General features: G+C 43.0%; 1 protein-coding gene across 2 annotated transcripts in view; it reads right to left on the reverse strand.

The window, feature by feature from the left end:
* Positions 1–2,695: 2,695 nt before the first annotated feature.
* The window catches only part of RFTN2 (raftlin family member 2), a 97,569-nt gene continuing 78,227 nt past the window's right edge, over positions 2,696–22,037 (reverse strand). For both annotated transcript variants that reach the window (XM_054478382.2, XM_054478379.2), the window contains one exon: positions 2,696–6,764. In XM_054478382.2, coding sequence (XP_054334357.1) covers positions 6,492–6,764 — 273 coding nt within the window. In that variant the 3' untranslated portion in view covers positions 2,696–6,491. The remainder of the gene's footprint in view (positions 6,765–22,037) is intronic.

The raw sequence follows: 22,037 nt of genomic DNA on the forward strand, positions 1-22,037 counted from the left end.
CTGACTCCACTACAGCAGGGGAATGGGGCCTACTGCCTAGTTACTACCAAGTGGGGGTGGAAGACCCATCTTCTCACTCAACGTCTGCTGACAGTCTTCCCACTCAACATCTCCCTTAGGGAAAAGGAGGAAGATTCCTCCCTACTATAGGCAGAAGTGGGCATGCTAGCTCTCTATCGTCTCCATTGACACCTCAGTGGTAGTGGCAATAGTGAAAGTCCTGACTCTCCATTAAGCCTCCTCTGACATCACCCCTGTGGAGAGAAGAGGGGTACTTCATTACTCGGGTGGGGGTGAAAGTTCAACCTCCCTGCATGATCTCCACTGACATTGTGGCATGAGGGTTAGGGGCTTGCTACTGTCTAGCAAGAATGAAAGTCCCAGCTCCTTACTCATCCCTCTCTGTTACCATCTTGGTGGGGTGTTAGGGCCCCTTGTTATAGTCTCCTGAGGGTGGAACACTAGGCTCCCCACTTGGCTTTTGCTGGTATAGGTGGGGATCGGCCACAGGTTCTTCTGTGGTATTTGGCTGGAGTAGAGTGTTTATTGTCTAAATATTTGCTCTTACTAGGCTTTTGCTGGAGATTTTTGGTCTGGAACATTGGTATTTCCAAGTTGCTGGCTTCTTCATCTCCAAGTCTGAGATAAATGAGGCAAAAATAACACCAAGGAACTGACCACTGGTCTTCTTATGTTTGTTTTACATACAATGTTCAGGGTTTTTAGTTATAGATCACGGGAGGAATCTATTCCATCTTTCTAGAAGCAGAGGTCTGTATATTTTCTTATGTGAAGTGTCTATTTAAGCCTTTTGCCAATTTATAATTAGGCGCCATGTCTCTTTATGATTTTATAGGAGTCGTTTCTATATTTGTGATATGAATCCTCTGTCATATATGCTTTGCAAATATAGTCTCCCAGTCTGTGGCCTGCTGTTTCTTAAATTAGGAGTGTTGATTAACAGAAATTTAATTTTTTTTTTTTTGAGACAGAGTCTCGCTCTGTCGCCCAGGCTGGAGTGCAGTGGGGGCAATCTCAGCTCACTGCAACCTCTGTCTCCCGGATTCAAGCAATTCTCTCACCTCAGCCTCCTGAGTAGCTGAGACTACAGGCTCATGCCACCATGTCCGGCTAATTTTTGCATTTTTAATAGAGATGGGGCTGGGCGCAGTGGCTCACGCCTGTAATCCCAGCATTTTGGGAGGCCGAGGCGGGCGGATCATGAAGTCAGGAGATTGAGAACATCCTGGCTGACACGGTGAAACCCCGTCTCTACCGAAAATACAAAAAAAATTAGCCAGGCGTGGTGGCGCATGCCTGTAGTCTCAGCTACTTGGGAGGCTGAGGCAGGAGAATGGCCTGAACCCGGGAGGCAGAGGTTGCAGTGAGCCGAGATTGCACCACTGCACTCCAGCCTGGGAGACAGAGTGCAACTCCATCTCAAAAAAAAAAAAAAAAAAAAAAAAATGCAGATGGGGTTTTGCAATATTGGCCACACTGGTCTCGAACTCCTGGCCTCAAGTGATCCACCCGCCTTGGCCTCCCAAAGTGCTGGGATTACAGGCATGAGCCACTGTGCCTGGCCAGAAATTTAAAATTTTGATGAAGTCCGGTTCCGGATATTTTTTTGGAGGTGGGTGTGTGGTAGGACAGGGTCTCACTGTGTTGCCCAGGCTGGAGTGCAGTGGTGCAGTCTTGGCTCCCTGCAACTTCCACCTCCTGGGCTCAAGTGATTCTCCCACCTCAGCCTCCTGAGTAGCTGGGATCATAGGCACCAGCCACCATGCCCAGCTAATTTTTGTATTCTTTGTAGAACAAAAGTCTGGAACTCCTGGCCTCAAGTGATCCGTCCTCCTCAGCCTTCCTTCAGCTGAGATTACAGGTGTGAGTGACTGTGCCTGGCCGCCAGATATCTTTTGAAATAAACTCCTTTATTGGGCTGGGTTCCGTGGTTCATACCTGTAATCCCAGCACTTTGGGAGGCCAAGGCGGGAGGGAATGCTTGAGCCCAGGAGTTCAAGACCAGCCTGGGCAACATGGTGAAACCCTGTCTCTATAAAAAACGCAAAAATTACCCGGGTGTGGTGGCACCTGTAGTCCCAGCTACTTGGGAGGCTGAGGTAGGAGGACTGCTTGAGCTCAGGATGATTGAGGCTGCAATGAGCTATGATAACACCACTGCACTCCAACCTGGATGACAGAGTGAGACTGTTTCAAAAAACAAAAAATAACAAAAACCAAAAACCCACAAAAAACCAAAACAACAAAAAACTCCTTTATTGCTAAATAAGCCAAGTTAAGTTCTGTTGCTTACAGGTAACAATGTGGCTTACATAAGCCTTCAAAAACTCACCTTGGCTGGGCGTGGTGGCCCACGCTTGTAATCCCAGCACTTTGGGAGGTCGAGGTGGGTGGATCACTTGAGGCCAGGAGTTCAAGACCAGCCTGGCCAACATGGTGAAACCTTACTTGACTAAAAATAGAAAAATTAGCTGGGTGTGGTGGTGTGCACCTGTAGTCCCAGCTACTCGGGAGGCTGAGGTGGGAGAATTTCGCTTGAACCCAGGAGGCAGAGGCTGCAGTGAGCCGAGATCACGCCACTGCACTCCAGCCTGGGCAACAGAGTGTGACTCTGTCTCAAACAAACAAACAAAAACAAACAAACAAACAAAAAACTCACCTTGATACTTATACATTTATCTTACACATAAATGTTCCATTTATTCCCTCTATTGATTTAATTACTTGGTACTTTTACATACAATAATTTGAACGCTCAAAACATGTTTAGAACCCATTTCTTTTGCAGTCGTCTTCACCAAAACTTTATGAACCTCACCAAAACTGAGGCTCATCATTTTACAGTTTTGCCTAATTTTCTGCCTCAAACACCATCTCAGAACTTAAACATCTGACAGACCTGGTTCTGCAAACTTTGCACTATTGCACAAATAAAATTCATTCTCAAGGGATGATAGATTACCAGCAAATGTTATTTAAATTGATGTGTTACAAGTTCTGATGAGTAACATTTAGCTAGTTTTTCTATGTATCCACTAGTACATTTTTATATAATGTGTGCTTAGTTATATACTATCCCCACTGTTGGCAATTTCCCTTCATTTGATTCTCTATCTGAATTTACACTTTCCATACAGTACTACTCTGGGGCTCTGAAGAGTTAAGAGAAAGAAATCCTCTTTAGCCATATGGGGACGGAAAGGGCCACAGTCCTTCCGGCAAAGAAGGAATGGTGGTGAGGAATCAATAACAGGCAAGGGTGGGAAAACGGGCCAGCTCCTCCCGCACTCCAGAATGAAAGAAATGAAAATGCATCTGTTACATTTATATTCAAATATATAAACACCTGCACCTGATAACACCAATGATTTGGAGATAGTTGTGATTTGAATAGACTGTAGCTCTGTCTCCTGCTTCTCCTCATCCTAAAAGCCCTAGAATCTCTCAAAGAGGGTGACCTTTCCTTTTCTCTTTTACTGAAATGAATTGTAGTGACACTGATAGAGCTGATTTCCCTGGTGATTAGGTAGGTGTTAAATGTGTCCATGAAAGATAACAAGGTGATATACAATCCAAAGGGGATGGAATTAACACTTGGTTATTGAAAACAAAGATGAAAATGCCATAGATACTACACCAAGGGGAATGGCAGATCTTCACCCGACATCTGGGATCTTGATACCTTTCATTATAACTTACAGGTTTTAAAAATTCACATGCCAGAGCCCCTAAGGAAATCCGTAGTGTTATAAAAAGAACTGAATATACAACTGGCAGATAATAAAATTAGACATATTTAACTCCTTAGGCATAGAGAGCTCAGGTTTTGTTCCTTTTTTTAAAAAGAATAGGCTCAGAGCTATTTACACATATTTAAAATGCTCTAGAACAACTTGGCCATAAATTATTCACTATCATACAAATTCATCACATAACTTAAGGGTAATTGTTGGAGCAAATGCTTCTAAAACAAGTTTTGAGGATATGACAGACTAGTAAGTTTATTTTAATAAAAGTTATTTTAATAAGAAGAAATAACTCAGATTAAAAATAAAGTGAGAGGGGAGGGGAAAAAAATAAACTGAGAAAGTATGCTTACACAAATTTTTTAAAAAAGCGATTGCTTGGCTGGGTACAGTGGCTCACACCTGTAATCCCAGCACATTGGAAGGCCAAGCTGGGTAGATTGCTTGAGGCCAGGAGTTCGAGACCAGCCTGGCCAACATGGTGAAACCCCATATCTACTAAAATTACAAAAATTAGCCAGGCATGGTGGTGCAGGCCTGTAATCCCTGCTACTCAGGAGGCTGAGGCAGGAGAGTCACTTGAACCTGGGAGGCGGAGGTTGCAGTGAGCTGAGATTGCAGCCTGGGCAATAGAGTGAGACTCTGTCTCAAAAAAAAAAAAAAAAAGTTATTGCTATATTTCTGAGCTTTTTCTTAGTCAAATATAAATTTCTATTTCTGTTTTTAATTTACTACTTCCAATCCCCTATATATATGGACTGAATGATAAAGAAGTCTCTACCTCTTGTAGACCCTGGCATTGGGAAAAATGGATCTTTCTGATTTGTTCTTTGTGCTTCCTAACTTCATTACATTTTGTGGACTCCGGAAGGAGTGATTGTTTCTACCAAAAATCCACTAACTCTTGATTATGGAACTCAAGTCCAACTAAAAGTCAAAACAAAAACCATTTCTGCAAATATTGTTGACAGCTATTGCTATAGAATAAGACTGAGCAGAACATTCTTAAATTCCTTTATACTGTACTTCTGGATGATAAAAGTGGAATAATTCCTGTTAATTTTATCAGCAATTAATGGAGATTGACTTAGTTTAGATACACTATATAACTGATAACATGTAATACATACCTGTTATATGTATAAAACACACTATATGAGGGCCAGGCATGGTGGCTCACGCCTGTAATCCCAGCACTTTGGGAGGATGAGGCAGGCAGATCACGAGGTCAAGAGATTCAGACCATCCTGGCCAACGTGGTGAAACCCCATCTCTACTAAAAATACAAAAATTAGCTGGGCGTGGTGGCTTACACTGCCTGTAGTTCCAGCTAATCTGGAGGCTGAGGCAGGAGAATCACTTGAACCCAGGAGGTGGAGGTTGCAGTGAGCTGAGACTGTGTCACTGCATTCCAGCCTGGGTGACAGAGTGAGACTCCGTCTCAAAAAAAGCCACAAAAAACCCCAAAACCAAACATATTATATGAATATTTGTGTTCAATAAAATAATAACCCAATAAAAATGATGTTTTATTATTAAAATGATCTTACAATGTCAACATCAATGTTAATAAAAATATATAATAGGCTGAATTCATCAATGATAGAGTAAGTTGTAATTCACTTGAAGGTTCCATCTTTCAAAGTAAGCCTTTCATAGATAAACGAAAATCCTCTATTTTGTAGAATTTTAAAGATTGTTAAAGACTGGGTCAAGGCAAAGCCACCTCTATTAGAAGGGGAAAGAAAAGCAAGATGAAACAAAATAGGTTATCATACATATCGCCTGTGCTATGAGCATCTTTCTACTCCTGCTGGATTGAAAATTCTAGATTTCAACACTCTTCAGGATTTAACAAGTCAAAATAAAAGCAGAATTCAAATCTAGACAGATGTAAAAGACTTCAGTTTCAACTTGAAGTTGATGTTTTTCCTCTTCATAGTATTTGGACTTTAAAATAAAAAAAATTAAATCTTACTCTCTACTAAGGTATTTATGTATTGAGATTATGGGTTCTTTTCATATTGAATTTTAAGAGATGCTGCTTTGCTGTCTGCATTTTTAGGCTTTTAGGAGCAACAACATATATGGGCAATTAATCAGTACAGGGTTGGTGACATGACCCTTTAAAAGCAAAGACATATAAAAAAGATTTTTTCAAAAAATATTTTAACACATAGAGGCTTGCTTTGTATATACATGCTATAGTTAAAGACAAAATGTGGATTAATTGTTATATTTGGGAAATAGATATTTATTTTCACTAATTAGCTGTGTGTGTGTATGAGAGAGAGAGAAAAAAAAGAAAGAGAGAGAGAGAGGTTATTTTTCAGCTTAAATAAGACCGTAACTTCCTGAGAACTCTCTCTAATTAGGTAAAATACTGATTGAGATATTCAGTCTCCTTACCAGGAATTGTAAGAAAGTCTACTTTGTACATTCATGAGAAGCTGAAATAGATTATTGTGTAATAACCGAATGGAACATCTGTTTAACCAGATGTTTTAGTTGAGAGAAGTGTAAACATGATTCTAAATGTATAAATATGTTGGTTATTCTTCCTTGTCTGGGAGGTTGTGCCAAAGTTTACATAGATTAGAGGAAAGGCTGAGTCTGGAAAAATTCAAAAATATTACATAAATGCAGCGAAAGTAATACAATAAAGTCAGTTGGCAATGATTTTAACAATTATTTACAGGGCCTTCCTTTGCTTCACCTCATGGCTCACATACAAGTGACCTGAGTCACGCCATCTTCCTGATCAAACTGTCCGTCGTCTAATTCCCGGAGGACGCTGTCACTGCTGCTGAACCCAGAGAAGCTGTTGTGCTGTGCCAGCCTTCCCTCTTTTGTCCAGCATTCCCGGGAGGGAGAAAGGCGGCACTCCTCAGGCGGGTGTCTGCTCTCTGCAGGTTGTGGCGCGGTTGTGTCTAATCCGATGCTCCTACTAGTGGCTTTGTTCTTGTCTTCACCTTTTATGCGGCGGCTGGCTTTCTTCTGAAACACAAGACATTGGCGACCAGGAGAGTTAAAAAGATGGGTGTTTCCTGTCCCTCTGGTCTAGCACATGCTGCCTTTCTGCCTCCAGGAATGTCTTTTTCCCCAGCTCTTCAAAATCCTGCTCATCTTCAACCACCAGCTCAGAGCCACCTCCACATTCCCCTCTCCACCCAAATACAAATGAACTCCCTTCTCCCTGTTTTGTAACTTTTTGTAGGTTCCTGGCACATCATTCTTATTGGTGGGTATGTTATGTACACATCTCGGCCCTCAATGACATCTCTAAGGAAGGAAATTTGTTGAAATCATACTTTGGGAGAACAAAGCAAGGTATAAATACTAATATATTTTTCTTCTTAGTGTTAGTTGGGATCTATAGAGCAGAAAAGGTGCTTTGATGGCCACCTTACACCCATGTCATGTAGGCACAGGCTGCACAGAAGAGTCACAGTGATATGGTTTGGCTGTGTCCCCGCCTAAATCTCATCTTGAATTGTAACTCCCATATTTCCCATGTGTTGTGGGAGGGGCCCGGTGGGAGGTAGTCAAATCATGGGGGTGGGTCTTATCCTATGAATAAGTATCATGAGATCTGATGGTTTTATAAAGGGGAGTTCCCTTGCACATGGTCTCTCTTGCCTGCCAGCATGTGAGACATGACTTTGCTCCTCATTTGCCTTCTGCCATGATTGTGAGGCCTCTTCACGTGGAACTGTGAGTCAATTAAACCTCTTTCCTTTGTAAACTACACAGTCTTGGGTATGTCTTTATTAGCAGGATGAGAACAGACTAATACAGTAAATTGGTACTAGTAGAGTGGTGGGGGGTGCTATAAAAATACCCAAAAATGTAGAAGCGACTTTGTAACTGGGTAACATGCAGAGGTTGGAACAGTTTGAAGCACTCAGAAGAGGACAGGAAAATGTGGGAAAGTTTGGGACTTCCTAGAGACTTGTTGAATGGCTTTGACCAAAATGCTTATAGTGATATGGACAATGAAGTCCAGGTTGAGATGATTTCAGATGGAGATGAGGAAATTGTTGGGAACTGGAGCAAAGGTGTCTCTTGCTATGTTTTAGCAAAGAGACTGGTGGCATTTTGCCCTTGCCCTCAAGATTTGTGGAACTTTGAACTTGAGAGAGATGATTTAGGGCACCTGGCAGAAAACATTTCTAAGCAGCAAAGCATTAAATAGGTGATTTGCATACTGTTAAAAACATTCAGTTTTATGTATTCACAAAGATATGGTTCGGAATTGGAACTTATGTTTAAATTTGCAGACTGATGATACCATAGAAAAGAAAAACCAATTTTCTGAGAAGAAATTTAAGGGGGCTGCAGAAATTTGCATAAATAACAAGGAGCCAAATGTTAATTGCCAAGACAATGGAGAAAATGTCTCCAGGGCATTTCACGGCAGCCCCTCCCATCACAAGCCTGGAGGCCTAGGAGGAAAAAATGTTTTTGTGGGCCAGACCTAGGGCCTTGCTGCTTTGTGCAATCTCGGGACTTGGTGCCCTGTGTCCCAGCCATGGCTATATGGGGCCAATGTAGAGCTCAGGCTGTTTATTCAGAGGGTGCAAGCCCCAAGCCTTGGTGGCTCACATGTTATTTTGGGCCTGTGGGTACACAGAAGTCAGGAAATGGGGTTTGGGAACCTCTGCTTAGATTTCAGAGGATGTATGGAAACACCTGGATGTCCAGGTAGAGGTGTGCTGCAGGGATGGAGCCCTAATGGAGAACCTTGCTAGGGCAGTGTGGAAGGGAATTGTGGGGTGGAAACTCCCACATGGAGTCCCCACTGGGACACTGCCTAGAGGAGCTGTGAGAAGAGGGCCACCGTCTTCCAGACCCCAGAATGGTAGAGCCACTGACAGCTTGCACTGTGCACCTGGAAAAGCTGCAGACACTCAATGCCAGCCTATGAAAGCAGCCAGGAGGGGGGCTGTACCCTGCAAAGCCACAGGGGCAGAGCTACCCAAGGCCATGGGAACCCATCTCTTGCATCAGTGTGACCTGGATGTTAGACAGGGAGTCAAAGGAGATAATTTTAGAGCTTTAAGATTTGATTGCCCCGCTTGATTTTGGACTTGCATGGGGCAAGTCCAAAACCCATCATTTTGGCCAATTTCTCCCATTTGGAATGGATGTATTTACCCAATGCCTGTACCCTCATTGTATCTAGGAAGTAACTAACCTGCTTTTGATTTTACAGGGTCATAGGCAGAAGGGTCTTGCCTTGTCTCAGATGAGATGTTGGACTGCGGACTTTTGAATTAATGCTGAAATTAGTTAAGACTTTTGGCCAGGTGCAGTGGGTTACACCTGTAATCCCAGCACTTTGGGAGGCTGAGATGGGAGGAACACTTGAGGTCAGGAGTTTGAGACCAGCCTGACCAACATGGTGAAACCTCGTCTCTACTAAAAATATGAAAATTAGCTGAGTGTGGTGGCACACGCCTGTAATCCCAGCTACTTGGGAGGCTGAAGCAGGAGAATCACTTGAATCTGGGAGGTGGAGGTTGAAGTGAGCCAGGATCACACCATTGCACTCTAGCCTGGGCAACAAGAGAAAGACTCCATCTCAAAAACAAACAAGCAAACAAACAAACAAAAAACAACTTTGGGGAACTGTTGGGTAAGCATGATTGGTTTTGAAATGTGAGGACATGAGATTTGGGAGGAGCTGGGGCGGAATGATATGGTTTGGCTGTGTCCTCACCCAAATCTCATCTTGAATTGTAGCTCCCATAATTCCCAAGTGTTGTTGGAGGGACTCAGTGGGAGGTAATTGAATCATGGGGGTGGGTCTTTCCCATGCTGTTCTTGTAATAGTGAATAAGTCTTATTAGATCTGATGGTTTTATAAAGGGGTGTTCCCCTGCACATGCTGTCTTGCCTGCTGCCATGTAAAACGTGACTTTACTCCTCATTCACCTTCCACCATGGTTATGAGGCCTCCCTAACCATGTGGAACTGTGAGTCAATTAAACATCTTTCCTTTAAAAATTACCCAGTCTTGGGTATCTCTTTATTAGCAGTGTGAGAACAGACTAATATACACGGATAATTCAGACTGAGTTTATTTTGAGCAAGTGTCTAGAATGTCTTCAAGGGTGAAGTGGACCCTTTCCTTGTCCTGCTGCAAACTGCTTCTGCCTGACACAGTATAAATGCTCAACAATTCAATCCAGCTCATTCAGACTCTCCAATCAACTGTGGATGTTTTTGCTAATGAATATTTACTGAGGGCAGAGAATATTCTTGGTTCAGTCCAGAATAAAGGGGACGTGGTCTCTGCCCAGGCAACTTAAGTCAAAATAAGGTATCTAGCTGGGCAAAGTGGCATGAGCCTGTAGTCCCAGCTACTCAGAAGGCTGAAATGGGAGGATTACTTGGGCCTGGGAGTTCGAGGCCAGCTTAGGCAACATGGCGAGACCTCAGGTCATATATATACATATATTTTTTATATATATATGTATACACACATATATTTTTATATATATACACACATATATGTATACACATATATTTTATATAAACGCATATATTATATATATATGCATATATTATATATACATATATTATATATATTTTATATATACACATATATTTTATATATACATATATTTACATATACATATATTTTATATATACATATATTTTATAAATATATTTTATATATAATATAAAAAATAAGATAGCTAAGTCAAAAAAGGGAAAACACAACAAGGAGAATTAGCTGCTTAACTTGTGATGTTCAGACTCCTGATGAGATTTCATTATAAGAGCCTTTTGTTGTTGTTGTTGAGACAGAGTCTTGCTCTGTTGCCCAGGCTGGAGTGCAGTGGTGCAATCTCAGCACACTGTAGCTTCTGCCTCCTGGGTTCCAGCAATTCTCCCACCTCAGCCTCCTGAGTAGCTGGGACTCCAGGCATGCACCACCTTGCCAGCTAATTTTGTATTATTAGGAGAGATGGGGTTTCAACATGTTGGCCAGGCTGGTCTTGAACTCATGACCTCAGCATTTTGCCCACCTCTGCCTCCCAAAGTGCTGGGATTACTGGTGTGAGCCACTGTGTCTGGACCTTAGGAGCTTATTTAATACTGATAACATGGCAGATATTAGAGAATATGATCATATCCTCCTAGGCACATAAAACTGAATATAGATTTAAAGATACATTTAAAAATCACAGTAATTTCCCAGTTTACAAAGAGCTCATTTACTGAAAATTCACTTATATGTTATTTGGGAACTAGGGTTGCATTTTTCCTAAATGTAAGAGGTAAAATTATAAAATTCTTAGAAAAACTGTAGAAATCAGATACCCAGGCTGATCTTACAGAAGTTTGTTAATGATTCATCTGTTGAAATGCAGTGCATAAAATACCCAGGTATTTTCTACTGGTTTTTACAGCAAATATACAAAGCAAACAAACAGCTTTATTAAAGGGGATTTTGTGAGCTACTCTGGAATGTAATACCGTTTAGGACACTGTTTGTACAGGAAGATACAGCCCCAGTGGGTTGCATAGAAAGGAGTTTATTGGCAGCTCAGAGGCAGCTCTTCTTTTTCTTGGCCAAGTTACCGGAGTTGGGGAAGTTTAAGGGAAAAAGTTGTGAAAGGAAAATAACCCCTGGGGCCCCAAAATCACCAAGCTAAAAGCAAAAGTCATGCTGAGAATGGCTTCGGGCAAACCTGCCTTCCATTCTATTCAAATTCACCCCTCTGCTCACTGAGATAAATGGATATCTGATTGCCTCTTTCGGAGAAGCTAATGGAAACTCAAAATAATGCAGCCACTTTTCTCTTATCTACCCCTCCCCGTTTGGAGTTTCCCGCCTTTCTGGATGGAACCAAAGTTCATCTTACATATGTTGATTGATGTCTCATGTCTCCCTAAAATGTATAAAACCAAACTGTGCTCTGACAACCTTGGGCACATGTCATCAGGACCTCCTGAGGCTGTGTCATGGGAGTGTGTCCTTAACATTGGCAAAATAAACTTTCTAAATTAACTGAGACCTATCTCATATATTCGGGGTTCACAAAGTCTACAGTAGGTCCTTCCTCAACAAAGGCCCACCTTCGTGGCCCCAAGTTAGACACAGTTTGGTGGTTGTCACATTTTCCACTGGCACCCTTGCATTCATCAAATGCAAATATCAGCTCTTCAGTTCTTTTCCTGTTTATTCCTATTCACCAAATTTATTGAAATTAATATATGAGGTGGAACCTGACAGATTTACTCTCAGAAAAGGTACAAAATTTGAGAACGGCACCTTCTTCCCTGCACTGGGGCATTGGTCAGCAAGGATACAGTCTTTTGGCTTCAGATACGGCTGCTGAACACTGCCAGACTGCGCTCCTTTCTCAAGCCTGGCCAGTGGCTCTCTTTCCCACATGCATAACGAATGCATTCACTCTTTTTTTTTGAGACAGAGTTTCTCTCTGTCACCCAGGCTGGAGTGCAGTAGCACAATCTCCACTCACTGCACTGACCACCTCTCGACTTTTCAGAGTCATTACTATTTACAATTGCTTGACTACCACCTGAGCTCAAGCAATTCTCCTGCCTCAGCCTCCAGAGTAGCTGGGATTACAAGCGTGCACCACCACGCCTGGGTAATTTTTCTATTTTTTGTAGAGATGGGATTTTGCCATGTTGGCCAGGCTGGTGTTGAACTCCTGGACTTAAGTGATCTGCCTGCCTCAGCCTCCCAAAGTGCTGGGGTTACAGGCGTGAGCCACCGTGCCCAGCCGGAATGCATTCACTCTTGAATGATGCTCTCAATGCTCTCAACACTGACAGAATCAAAATGGGAAGGTGGGGGTCCCTGGGGGCTTCCTGGGTCTTGCCTTCCTCACCAGCGCTAGAGCCAAAGGTAAATTTGGCAATAAATTCCTCATTATATATCAGCTAATAGAGGCCAATTCTCACATACTTAACAAGAAATTTCTTAATAAAAATGGGATGCTATTCAGAATAATAAGATATTCATAGTAATTCACTTTAAAATAAGCATTAATAGGTAAACAGCCACGAAATGTAAATTTCAAATGTTAAAAGATGGCAAAATACTTAGCACTGCACCTCTAAAAAGACTTCTGTACCAACACACACTTTTTTTCTTTTTTTTACCACATGACTGTTATGTCAGGTCTCTGAGCCCAAGCCAGCACGTATACATCCAGATGGCCTGAAGTAACTGAAGAATCACAAAAGAAGTGAAAATGGCCATTTCCTGCCTTAACTGATGACATTACCTTGTGAAACTCCTTCTGCTGGCTCAGAAATTCCCCTACCTTGTGACCCCCACCCCTGCCCGCCAGAGAACTACCCCCTTTGACTGTAATTTTCCACTACCTACCCAAATCCTATAAAACAGCCCCACCCATATCTCCCTTCGCTGACTCTCTTTTCGGACTCAGCCCGCCTGCACCCAGGTGATTAAAAAGCTTTATTGCTCACACAAAGCCTGTTTGGTGGTCTCTTCACATGGATGCGCATGACATTTGGTGCCGTGACTCGGATTGGGGGACCTCCCTTGGCAGATCAATCCCCTGTCCTCCTGCTCTTTGCTCCGTGAGAAAGATCCACCTACAACCTTGGGTCCTCAGACCAACCAGCCCAAGGAACATCTCACCAGTTTTAAATCAGGTAAGCTGCCTCTTTTACTCTCTTCTCCAACCTCTCTCACTATCCCTCAACCTCTTTCTCCTTTCAATCTTGGTGCCACCCTTCAATCTCTCCCTTCTCTTAATGTCAGTCCCTTTCCTTTTCTGGTAGAGATAGAGGAGACACATTTTATCCGTGAACCCAAAACTCTGGCGCCATCACAGACTCGGGAAGACACGCTTCCCTTGGTGTTTAATCACTGCAGGGATGCCTGTCTGATTATTCACCCATTTTTCAGAGGTGTCTGATCACTGCAGGGATGCCTGCCTTGATCCTTCACCTTAGTGGCAAGTACCAATTTCCCTGGGTGGTAAGCACCACCTTGCCTGGGGGGCAATTGCCCCCCACCCCTTCTCTCCATGTCTCTACCCTTTCTTTTCTCTGGGCTTGCCTCCTTCACTATGGGCAAACTTCCATCCTCCATTCCTCTTTCTTCTCCCTTAGCCTGTGTTCTCAAGAACTTAAAACCTCTTCAACTCACACCTGACCTAAAACCTAAATGCGTTATTTTCTTCTCCAATGCCACTTGACCGCAATGCAAACTCGACAATTGTTCCAAATAGCCAGAAAATGGCACTTTCAATTTTTCCATCCTACAAGATCTAGATAATTCTTGTCGTGAAATAGGCAAACGGTCTGAGGTGCCTGACGTCCAGGCATTCTTTTACACATCGGTCCCTCCCTAGCCTCTGTTCCCAATGTGACTTGTCCCAAATCCTCCTTCTTTCCCTCCTACCTGTCCCCTCAGTCCCAACCCCAAGCATCACTGAGTCTTTTCAATCTTCCTCTTCTAGCGACCCATCTGACCTCTCCCCTCCTCCCCAGACTGCTCCTCCTCAGGTTGCTCCCTGCCAGGCTGAATCAGGCTCCAATTCTTCCTCAGCCTCCACTCCCCAACCCTATAATCCTTCTATCACTGCCCCTCCTCACACCTGGTCTGGCTTACAGTTTTGTTCCACGACTAGCCCTCCCCCACCTGCCCAACAATTTCCTCTTAAAGAGGTGGCTGGAGCTAAAGGCATAGTCAAGGTTAATGCTCCTTTTTCTTTATCCAACCTCTCCCAAATCAGTTAGCATTTAGGCTCTCTTTCATCAAATATAAAAAACCCAGCCCAGTTCATGGCCCATTTGGAAGCAGCCCTTAGCTGATTTACTGCCCTAGGCACAGAGGGGGCAAAAAGCCATATTATTCTCAATATGCATTTTATTACCCAATCTGCTCCCGACATTTAAAAAAAGCCCCCAAAATAAAATTCTAGTCCTCAAACCCCACAACAGGACTTAATTAACCTCGCCTTCAAGGTGCACAATAATAGAGAAGAGTTGCAATTACTTGCCTCTGCTGTGAGAGAAACCCCAGCCACATCTCCAGCACATAAGAACTTCCAAATGCCTAAGCCACAGTGGTCAGGCATTCCTTCAAGACCTCTTCCCCCAGGATCTTGCTTCAAGTGCCGGCTAATCTGGCCACTGGGCCAAGGAATGCCTGCAACCTGGGATTCCTCCTAAGCCATGTCCCATCTGTGTAGGACCCCACTGGAAATCGGACTGTCCAATTCACCCGGCAGCCACTCCAAGAGCCCCTGGAACTCTGGCCCAAGGCTCTCTGACTGACTCCTCTCCAGATCTTCTCAGCTTAAAGGCTGAAGACTGATGCTGCCCGATCACCTCAGAAGCCTCCTGGACCATCACAGATGCTTTGGGTAACAGATGCTTTCCCAGGACTGGAAAATTGACTTTACTCACATGCCCTGAGTCAGGAAACTAAAATACCTCTTGGTCTGGGTAGACACTTGAACTGGATGGATAGAGGCCTTTCCCACAGGGTCTGAGAAGGCCACTGCAGTCATTTCTTCCCTTCTGTCAGACGTAATTCCTCAGTTTGGCCTTTCCACCTTTATACATTCCGATAATGGACTGGCCTTTACTAGTCAAATCACCCCAGCAGTTTCTCAGGCTCTTGGTATTCAGTGGAACCTTCATACCCTTTACCATCCTCAGTCTTCAGGAAAGGTAGAATGGACTAAAGACCTCACCAAGCTCAGCCTCCAACTGAAAAAGGACTGGACAGTACTTCTTCTTCTTTTTTTTTTAAATTATACTTTAAGTTCTAGGGTACATGTGCACAATGTGCAGGTTTGTTACATATGTATACATGTGCCATGTTAGTGTGCTGTACCTGTTAACTCATCATTTACATTAGGTATATCTCCTAATGCTATCCCTCCCCACTCCCCCCACCCCACGACAGGCCCCGGTGTGTGATGTTCCCCTTCCTGTGTCCAAGTGTTCTCATTGTTCAATTCCCACCTATGAGTGAGAACATGCGCTGTTTGGTTTTCTGTCCTTGCAATAGTTTACTGAGAATGATGGTTTCCAGCTTCATCCATGTCCCTACAAAGGACATGAAATCATCCTTTTTTATGGCTGCATAGTATTCCATGGTGTATATGTGCCACATTTTCTTAATCCAGTCTATCATAGTTGGACATTTGGGTTGGTTCCAAGTCTTTGCTATTGTGAATAGTGCCTCAATAAACATACGTCTGCATGTGTCTTTATGGCAGCATGATTTATAATCCTTTGGGTATATACCCAGTAATGGGATGGCTGGGTCAAATGGTATTTCTAGTTCTAGATCACCACACTGTCTTCCACAATGGTTGAACCAGTTTACAGTCCCACCAACAGTGTAAAAGTGTTCCTATTTCTCCACATCCTCTCCAGCATCTGTTGTTTCCTGACTTTTTAATGATCGCCATTCTAACTGTTGTGAGATGATATCTCATTGTGGTTTTGATTTGCATTTCTCTGATGGCCAGTGATAATGAGCATTTTTTCATGTGTTTTTTGGCTGCATAAATGTCTTCTTTTGAGAAGTGTCTGTTCATATCCTTTGCCCACTTTTTGATGGTGTTGTTTGTTTTTTCTTGTAAATTTGTTTGAGTTCTTTGTAGATTCTGGATATTAGCCCTTTGTCAGATGAGTAGATTGCAAAAATTTTCTCTCATTCTGTAGGTTGCCTGTTCACTCTGATGGTAGTTTCTTTTGCTGTGCAGAAGCTCTTTAGTTTAATTAGATCCCATTTGTCAATTTTGGCTTTTGTTGCCATTGCTTCTTGTGTTTTAGACATGAGGACTGGACAGTACTTCCACCTCTTGCCCTTCTCAGGATTAGAACCTGTCCTCGAGATGCTACAGGGTACAGCCCATTGAACTTTTACATGGACGCACTTTCTTGCTCGGCCCCAACCTCATCCCAGACACCAGCCCTCTAGGTGGATATCTTCCAGTCCTCTAGCAGGCTAGATAGGAAATTCACCAGGCTGCTTATCTTCTCTTGCCTACTCCAGATTACAAGCCATATGAAGACACCCTAGCTGGACGATCAGTTCTTGTTAAGAATCTGACCCCCCTACAACCTTGATGGACTGGACCCTACTTAGTCACCTATAGTAACCCAACTGCCGTCCACGTGCAGGATCCTCCCCACTGGGTTCACCATTCCAGAATAAAGCTGTGTCCATTGGACAGCCAGCCTAATCCCTCCTCTTCCTCCTGGAAGTCGCAAGTACTCTCTCCTACTTCGCTTAAACTCACTCACATTTCTGAAGAACAGTAATAACCCTCATGAGCCTAATACATCCCTTCATTCTATTAAGTCTATTCATCCTTACCCTACTTTTTGCAACAGGGCTTTACGCAGTCACCCTCACTACTTGGACTGTGCCCCAAAAACTTGTCATCCCTACTATCTTCTGTCTAGTCATACTCCTATTCACCATTCTCAACTACTTGTAAATGCCCTGCCCTTGTTTACACTGCTGGTTTACAGTTTTCCTTCAAATCATCATGACTGATATCTCCTGGTTTTACCTCAAACTGCCACTTATAAGTCTCTCTTAAAGTGAATAGATGATCTTTGCTGACAGGGCACACTCCAATACTTTCACCCTGATGAAGTTCTATTCTTTACTTTTATACTCACTCTTATTCTCATTCCCATTCTTATGCCACCTCTACCTCTCCCCAGCTATCTCCACCACACTATCAATCTCACTCACTCTCTCCTAGCCATTTCTAATCCCTCCTTAGCGAACAATTGCTGGCTTTGCATTTCCCTTTCTTCCTGTGCCTACACAGCTGTCCCCGCCTTACATACAGACTGGGCAACATCTTCTGTCTCCCTACACCTCCGAACTTCCTTTAACAGCCCTCACCTTTACCCGCCTGAAGAACTTCTTTACTTTCTAGACAGGTCCAGCAAGACCTCCCCAGACATTTGACATTAGCAAGCTGCCGCCCTCCTCCGCACTTACTTAAAAAAACCTTTCTCCTTATATCAACTCTACTCCCCACATATTCGGACCCCTCACAACACAAACTACTATTCCTGTGGCTGCTTCTTTTTGTATCTCTTGGCAAAGACTCACTGGAATTCCCCTGGGTAACCTTTCACCTTCCTGATGTTCCTTCACTCTTCATCTCCAAAGCCCAACTACACACACCACTGAAACAATTAGAGCCTCCCAGCTCCGTATTACAGATAAGCCCTCTATCAATACTGGCAAACTTAAAAACATTAGCAGTAATTATTGCTTAAGAAGGCACTCACCCTGTATTTCACTCCATCCTTGGCTACCTTCCCCTTGCTCGTCAGACTCTCCTCCCAGGCCCTCTTCTTGTTTACTTATACCCAGCCCCGTAAATAACAGTGAAAAGTTGCTCGTAGATACTCAACATTTTCTCACACACCATGAAAATCGAACCTCCCCCTCTACGCAGTTACCCCATCAGTCCCCATTACAAGCTCTGACAGCTGCCGCCCTAGCTGGATCCCTAGGAGTCTGGGTACAAGACACTTCTTTTAGTATTCCTTCTCATCTTTTTACTTTGCATTTCTAGTTTTGCTTTGCACAAGGTCTCTTCTTCCTCTGTGGATCCTCTACCTACATGTGTCTACCTGCTAATTGGACAGGCACATGCACATTAGTTTTCCTTACTCCCAAAATTCAATTTGCAAATGGCACCAAAGGGCTTCCTGTTCCCCCCATGACACAGACATGACAAAAAAGAGTTATTCCACTAATTCCCTTGGTTGTCAGTTTAGGACTTTCTGCCTCCACTAATGCTCTCGGTACTGGAATAGCAGGCATTTCAACCTCTGTCATGACCTTTCGTAGCCTCTCTAATGACTTCTCTGCTAGCATCACAGACGTATCACAAACTTTATCAGTCCTTCAGGCCCAAGTTGACTCTCTAGCTGCAGTTGTCCTCCAAAACTGCCGAGGCCTTGACTTACTCACTGCTGAAAAATGAGGACTCTGTATATTTTTAAATGAAGAGTGTTGTTTTTACCTAAATCAATCTGGCCTGGTGTATGACAACATAAAAAAACTCAAGGATAGAGCACCAAAACTCTCCATCCAAGCAAGTAATTATGCTGAACTCCCTTGGGCACTCTCTAATTGGATGTCCTGAGTCCTCCCAATTCTTAGTTCTTTAATACCTGTTTTTCTCCTCTTATTCGGACCTTGTGTCTTCCGTTTAGTTTCTCAATTCATACAAAACTGCATCCAGGCCATCATCAATCATTCTATATGACAAATACTCCTTCTAACAACCCCACAATATCACCCCTTACCACAAAATCCTACTTCAACTTGATCTCTCCCACTCTAGGTTCCCACGCCACCCCTAATCCTGCTTGAAGCAGCCCTGAGAAACATCGCCCATTCTCTCTCCATACCACCCCCAAAAATTTTCGCCACCCCAACACTTTACCACTATTTCATTTTATTTTTCTTATTAATATAAGAAGACAGGAATGTCAGGCCTCTGAGCCCAAGCCTGCACGTATACATCCAGATGGCCTGAAGTAACTCAAGAATCACAAAAGAAGTGAAAATGGCCGGTTCCTGCCTTAACTGATGACATTACCTTGTGAAATTCCTTCTCCTGGCTCAGAAGTTCCCCCACTGAGCACCTTGTGACCCCCCACCCCTGCCCGCCACAGAACTACCCCCTTTGACTGTAATTTTCCACTACCTACCCCAATCCTATAGAACCGCCCTACCCCTGTCTCCCTTCACTGACTCTCTTTTCGGACTCAGCCCACCTGCACCCGGGTGATTAAAAAGCTTTATTGCTCACACAAAGCCTGTTTCGTGGTCTCTTCATACAGACACGCGTGACGTGTTAAGTTTCATAAATACATCTTCAGCAATCGTATCACCTCTCCTACCCCCCCCATTTCACATTAAATAATAACATTTCCAACAAACCAAACTGTGATGTTCTCATAACTTAGACTGTAGACGTCTGAAGCCCAACTAGTTCTTGGAAATTATCTGCTTCAGTCCCCTTATTCTACAGAGGTGGGACCCAGACCCAGAGAGAAAACAGGATTTGTCCAAGGTCATGGAATAGCTGGCCCAGAACTGTAGCCCGAGTCTCTTACTTTATTCTTTTCACACTGTCTTACCCACATGTGCAAAAATATGAGTAGATTTGCTGTAAAAGATTTGTGTGTTTCTTAAATAAAAATTTCCTTCAATCATAAAAATAACACACATTTAATATAGAAAACGTGACAAAAACAAAGAAAAAAACAAAACCCACCTATAATTCCATCTCCTAGAAATACAACTGTTAAAACCTCAGCATATTTTCCTATTTTTTCTCTAAATATATATATATGTTTGCATGCACACAAACGATGTATAGAAACAGTACATAAAACGTTTTTTTTGAGATGCAGTTTCACTCTGTCACCCAGGCTGGAGTGCACCGGCACGATCTCGGCTCACTGCAACCTCCGCCTCCTGGGTTCAAGCGATTCTCCTGCCTCAGCCTCCCGAGTAGCTGGGACTACAGGCACTTGCCACCAAGACCGGCTAATTTTGCATTTTTAGTAGAGACGGGGTTTCATCATATTGGCCAGGCTGGTCTTGAACTCCTGACCTTGTGATCTGCCTGCCTTGGCCTCCCAAAGTACTGGGATTATAGGCGTGAGCCATCGCGCCCAGCTGTTCTTTTTTTTTTTTAAATGTTGTGAGCTATGCCAGTATAGCCTTCCCACCTAGAAACCAATAAATTCCCTTATATACATAGGCTAGTCTGAACTGAGTTTATGTCCCTTACAACCCAAAGAACACCAATAAGGAATATAGAAACAAGCTTGGGTGGCCAGAAGAGTGCTGCTCTCCCACCCTAAATCTGCCCTTATGGCAGCAGGGATCACTCTTCCTACTCAGCATAGCTATCATTTCCTCGAATCCATTTAGAGGCCTCTCCCCAAAATAAAGAAAAATAAAAATAGATAAAAGGAACAGCAAGATAAAAAGACCCTGGCCTTTTGGCATCACACAGAGAAAAGAGAAGTTAGCAACTTCACTAAGCTTCATAAACATTCCATGACCCAAGGACAGTCTTTACTGAAGGACAAAGGCATAGAAAATGTAGTCTATGTAATTTGTAGAGCAAATGATCTTTGACATTTTATTTTTTAAATGAACATACAGTAAAAGTGACTTTGGGGTGTACAATTCTATGAATTTTAATACGTGTATAGATTTAACCACATCTGGGACACAGAACAGTTCCACCACCCTAAAACACTCCTCTATATATCCCTCTATCACACCCTTCCACCACCCCAATCCTTGGAAACCACTGATCTGTTCTCCACACTATAGTTTTGTCTTTTTGAGAATGTCATTTAAATAGAATTACACAGTCTGTAATCTTTTGAGGCTGGCTCTTTTATTCATTAAAATGCCTTTGAGATTAATCCAAGTTATGTGTATCAGTAAGTTCTTTCCTATTTATTTTTATTTTTTATTTGTAGAGACAGAATTTATCTTATTTTACTTTTTTATGAGATGGGGTCCCAGGTTGCCCCAGTTGGTCTCAAACTCCTGGCCTCAAGGCCAGCCACCTGCCTTGGCCTCCCAGAGTGCTGGGATTACAGATGTGAGCCACCATGCCCAGACCTTTTTATTTCTGAGTATTTAATTGTATGGATGCACCACTGTTGTTTATTCATTCAATTGTTGAAGACATTTGGGTTATTTCCAGTTTGAGGTGATTACGAATAGAGCTGCTACAAATATTTGTGTGTAGGTTTCTGTGTGAACATAAGTTTTTATTTCTCTAGGTTAAACACCCAAGACAGGGACTGCTGGGTCATATGGTAAATGTCTGTTTAACTTCCTAAGAAGCTGCGAAACTGTTTTCCAGGGTGGATGATATGGTTTGGTTCTGTGTCCTCAACCAAATGTTATCTTGTAGCTCCCATAACTTCCATGTGTTGTGGGAGGGACCTGATGGGAGGTAATTGAATCACAGAGATGGGTCTCTTCCATGCTGTTCTCATCATAGTGAATAAATCTCATGAGATCTGATGGTTTTAAAAATGGGGCCAGGCACAGTGGCTCACGCCTGTAATCCCAGCATTTTGGGAGGCCAAGGCAGGCGGATCACGAGGTCAGGAGTTCGAACCAGCCTGGCCAACATAGTGAAACCCCATCTCTACTAAAAATACAAAAATTAGCCAGGTGTGGTGCTACGCGCTTGTAATCCCAGC

This window comes from Pongo pygmaeus, chromosome 11 (assembly GCF_028885625.2).
Source record: "Pongo pygmaeus isolate AG05252 chromosome 11, NHGRI_mPonPyg2-v2.0_pri, whole genome shotgun sequence".
In the NCBI taxonomy this organism is placed as follows: Eukaryota; Metazoa; Chordata; class Mammalia; order Primates; family Hominidae; genus Pongo; species Pongo pygmaeus.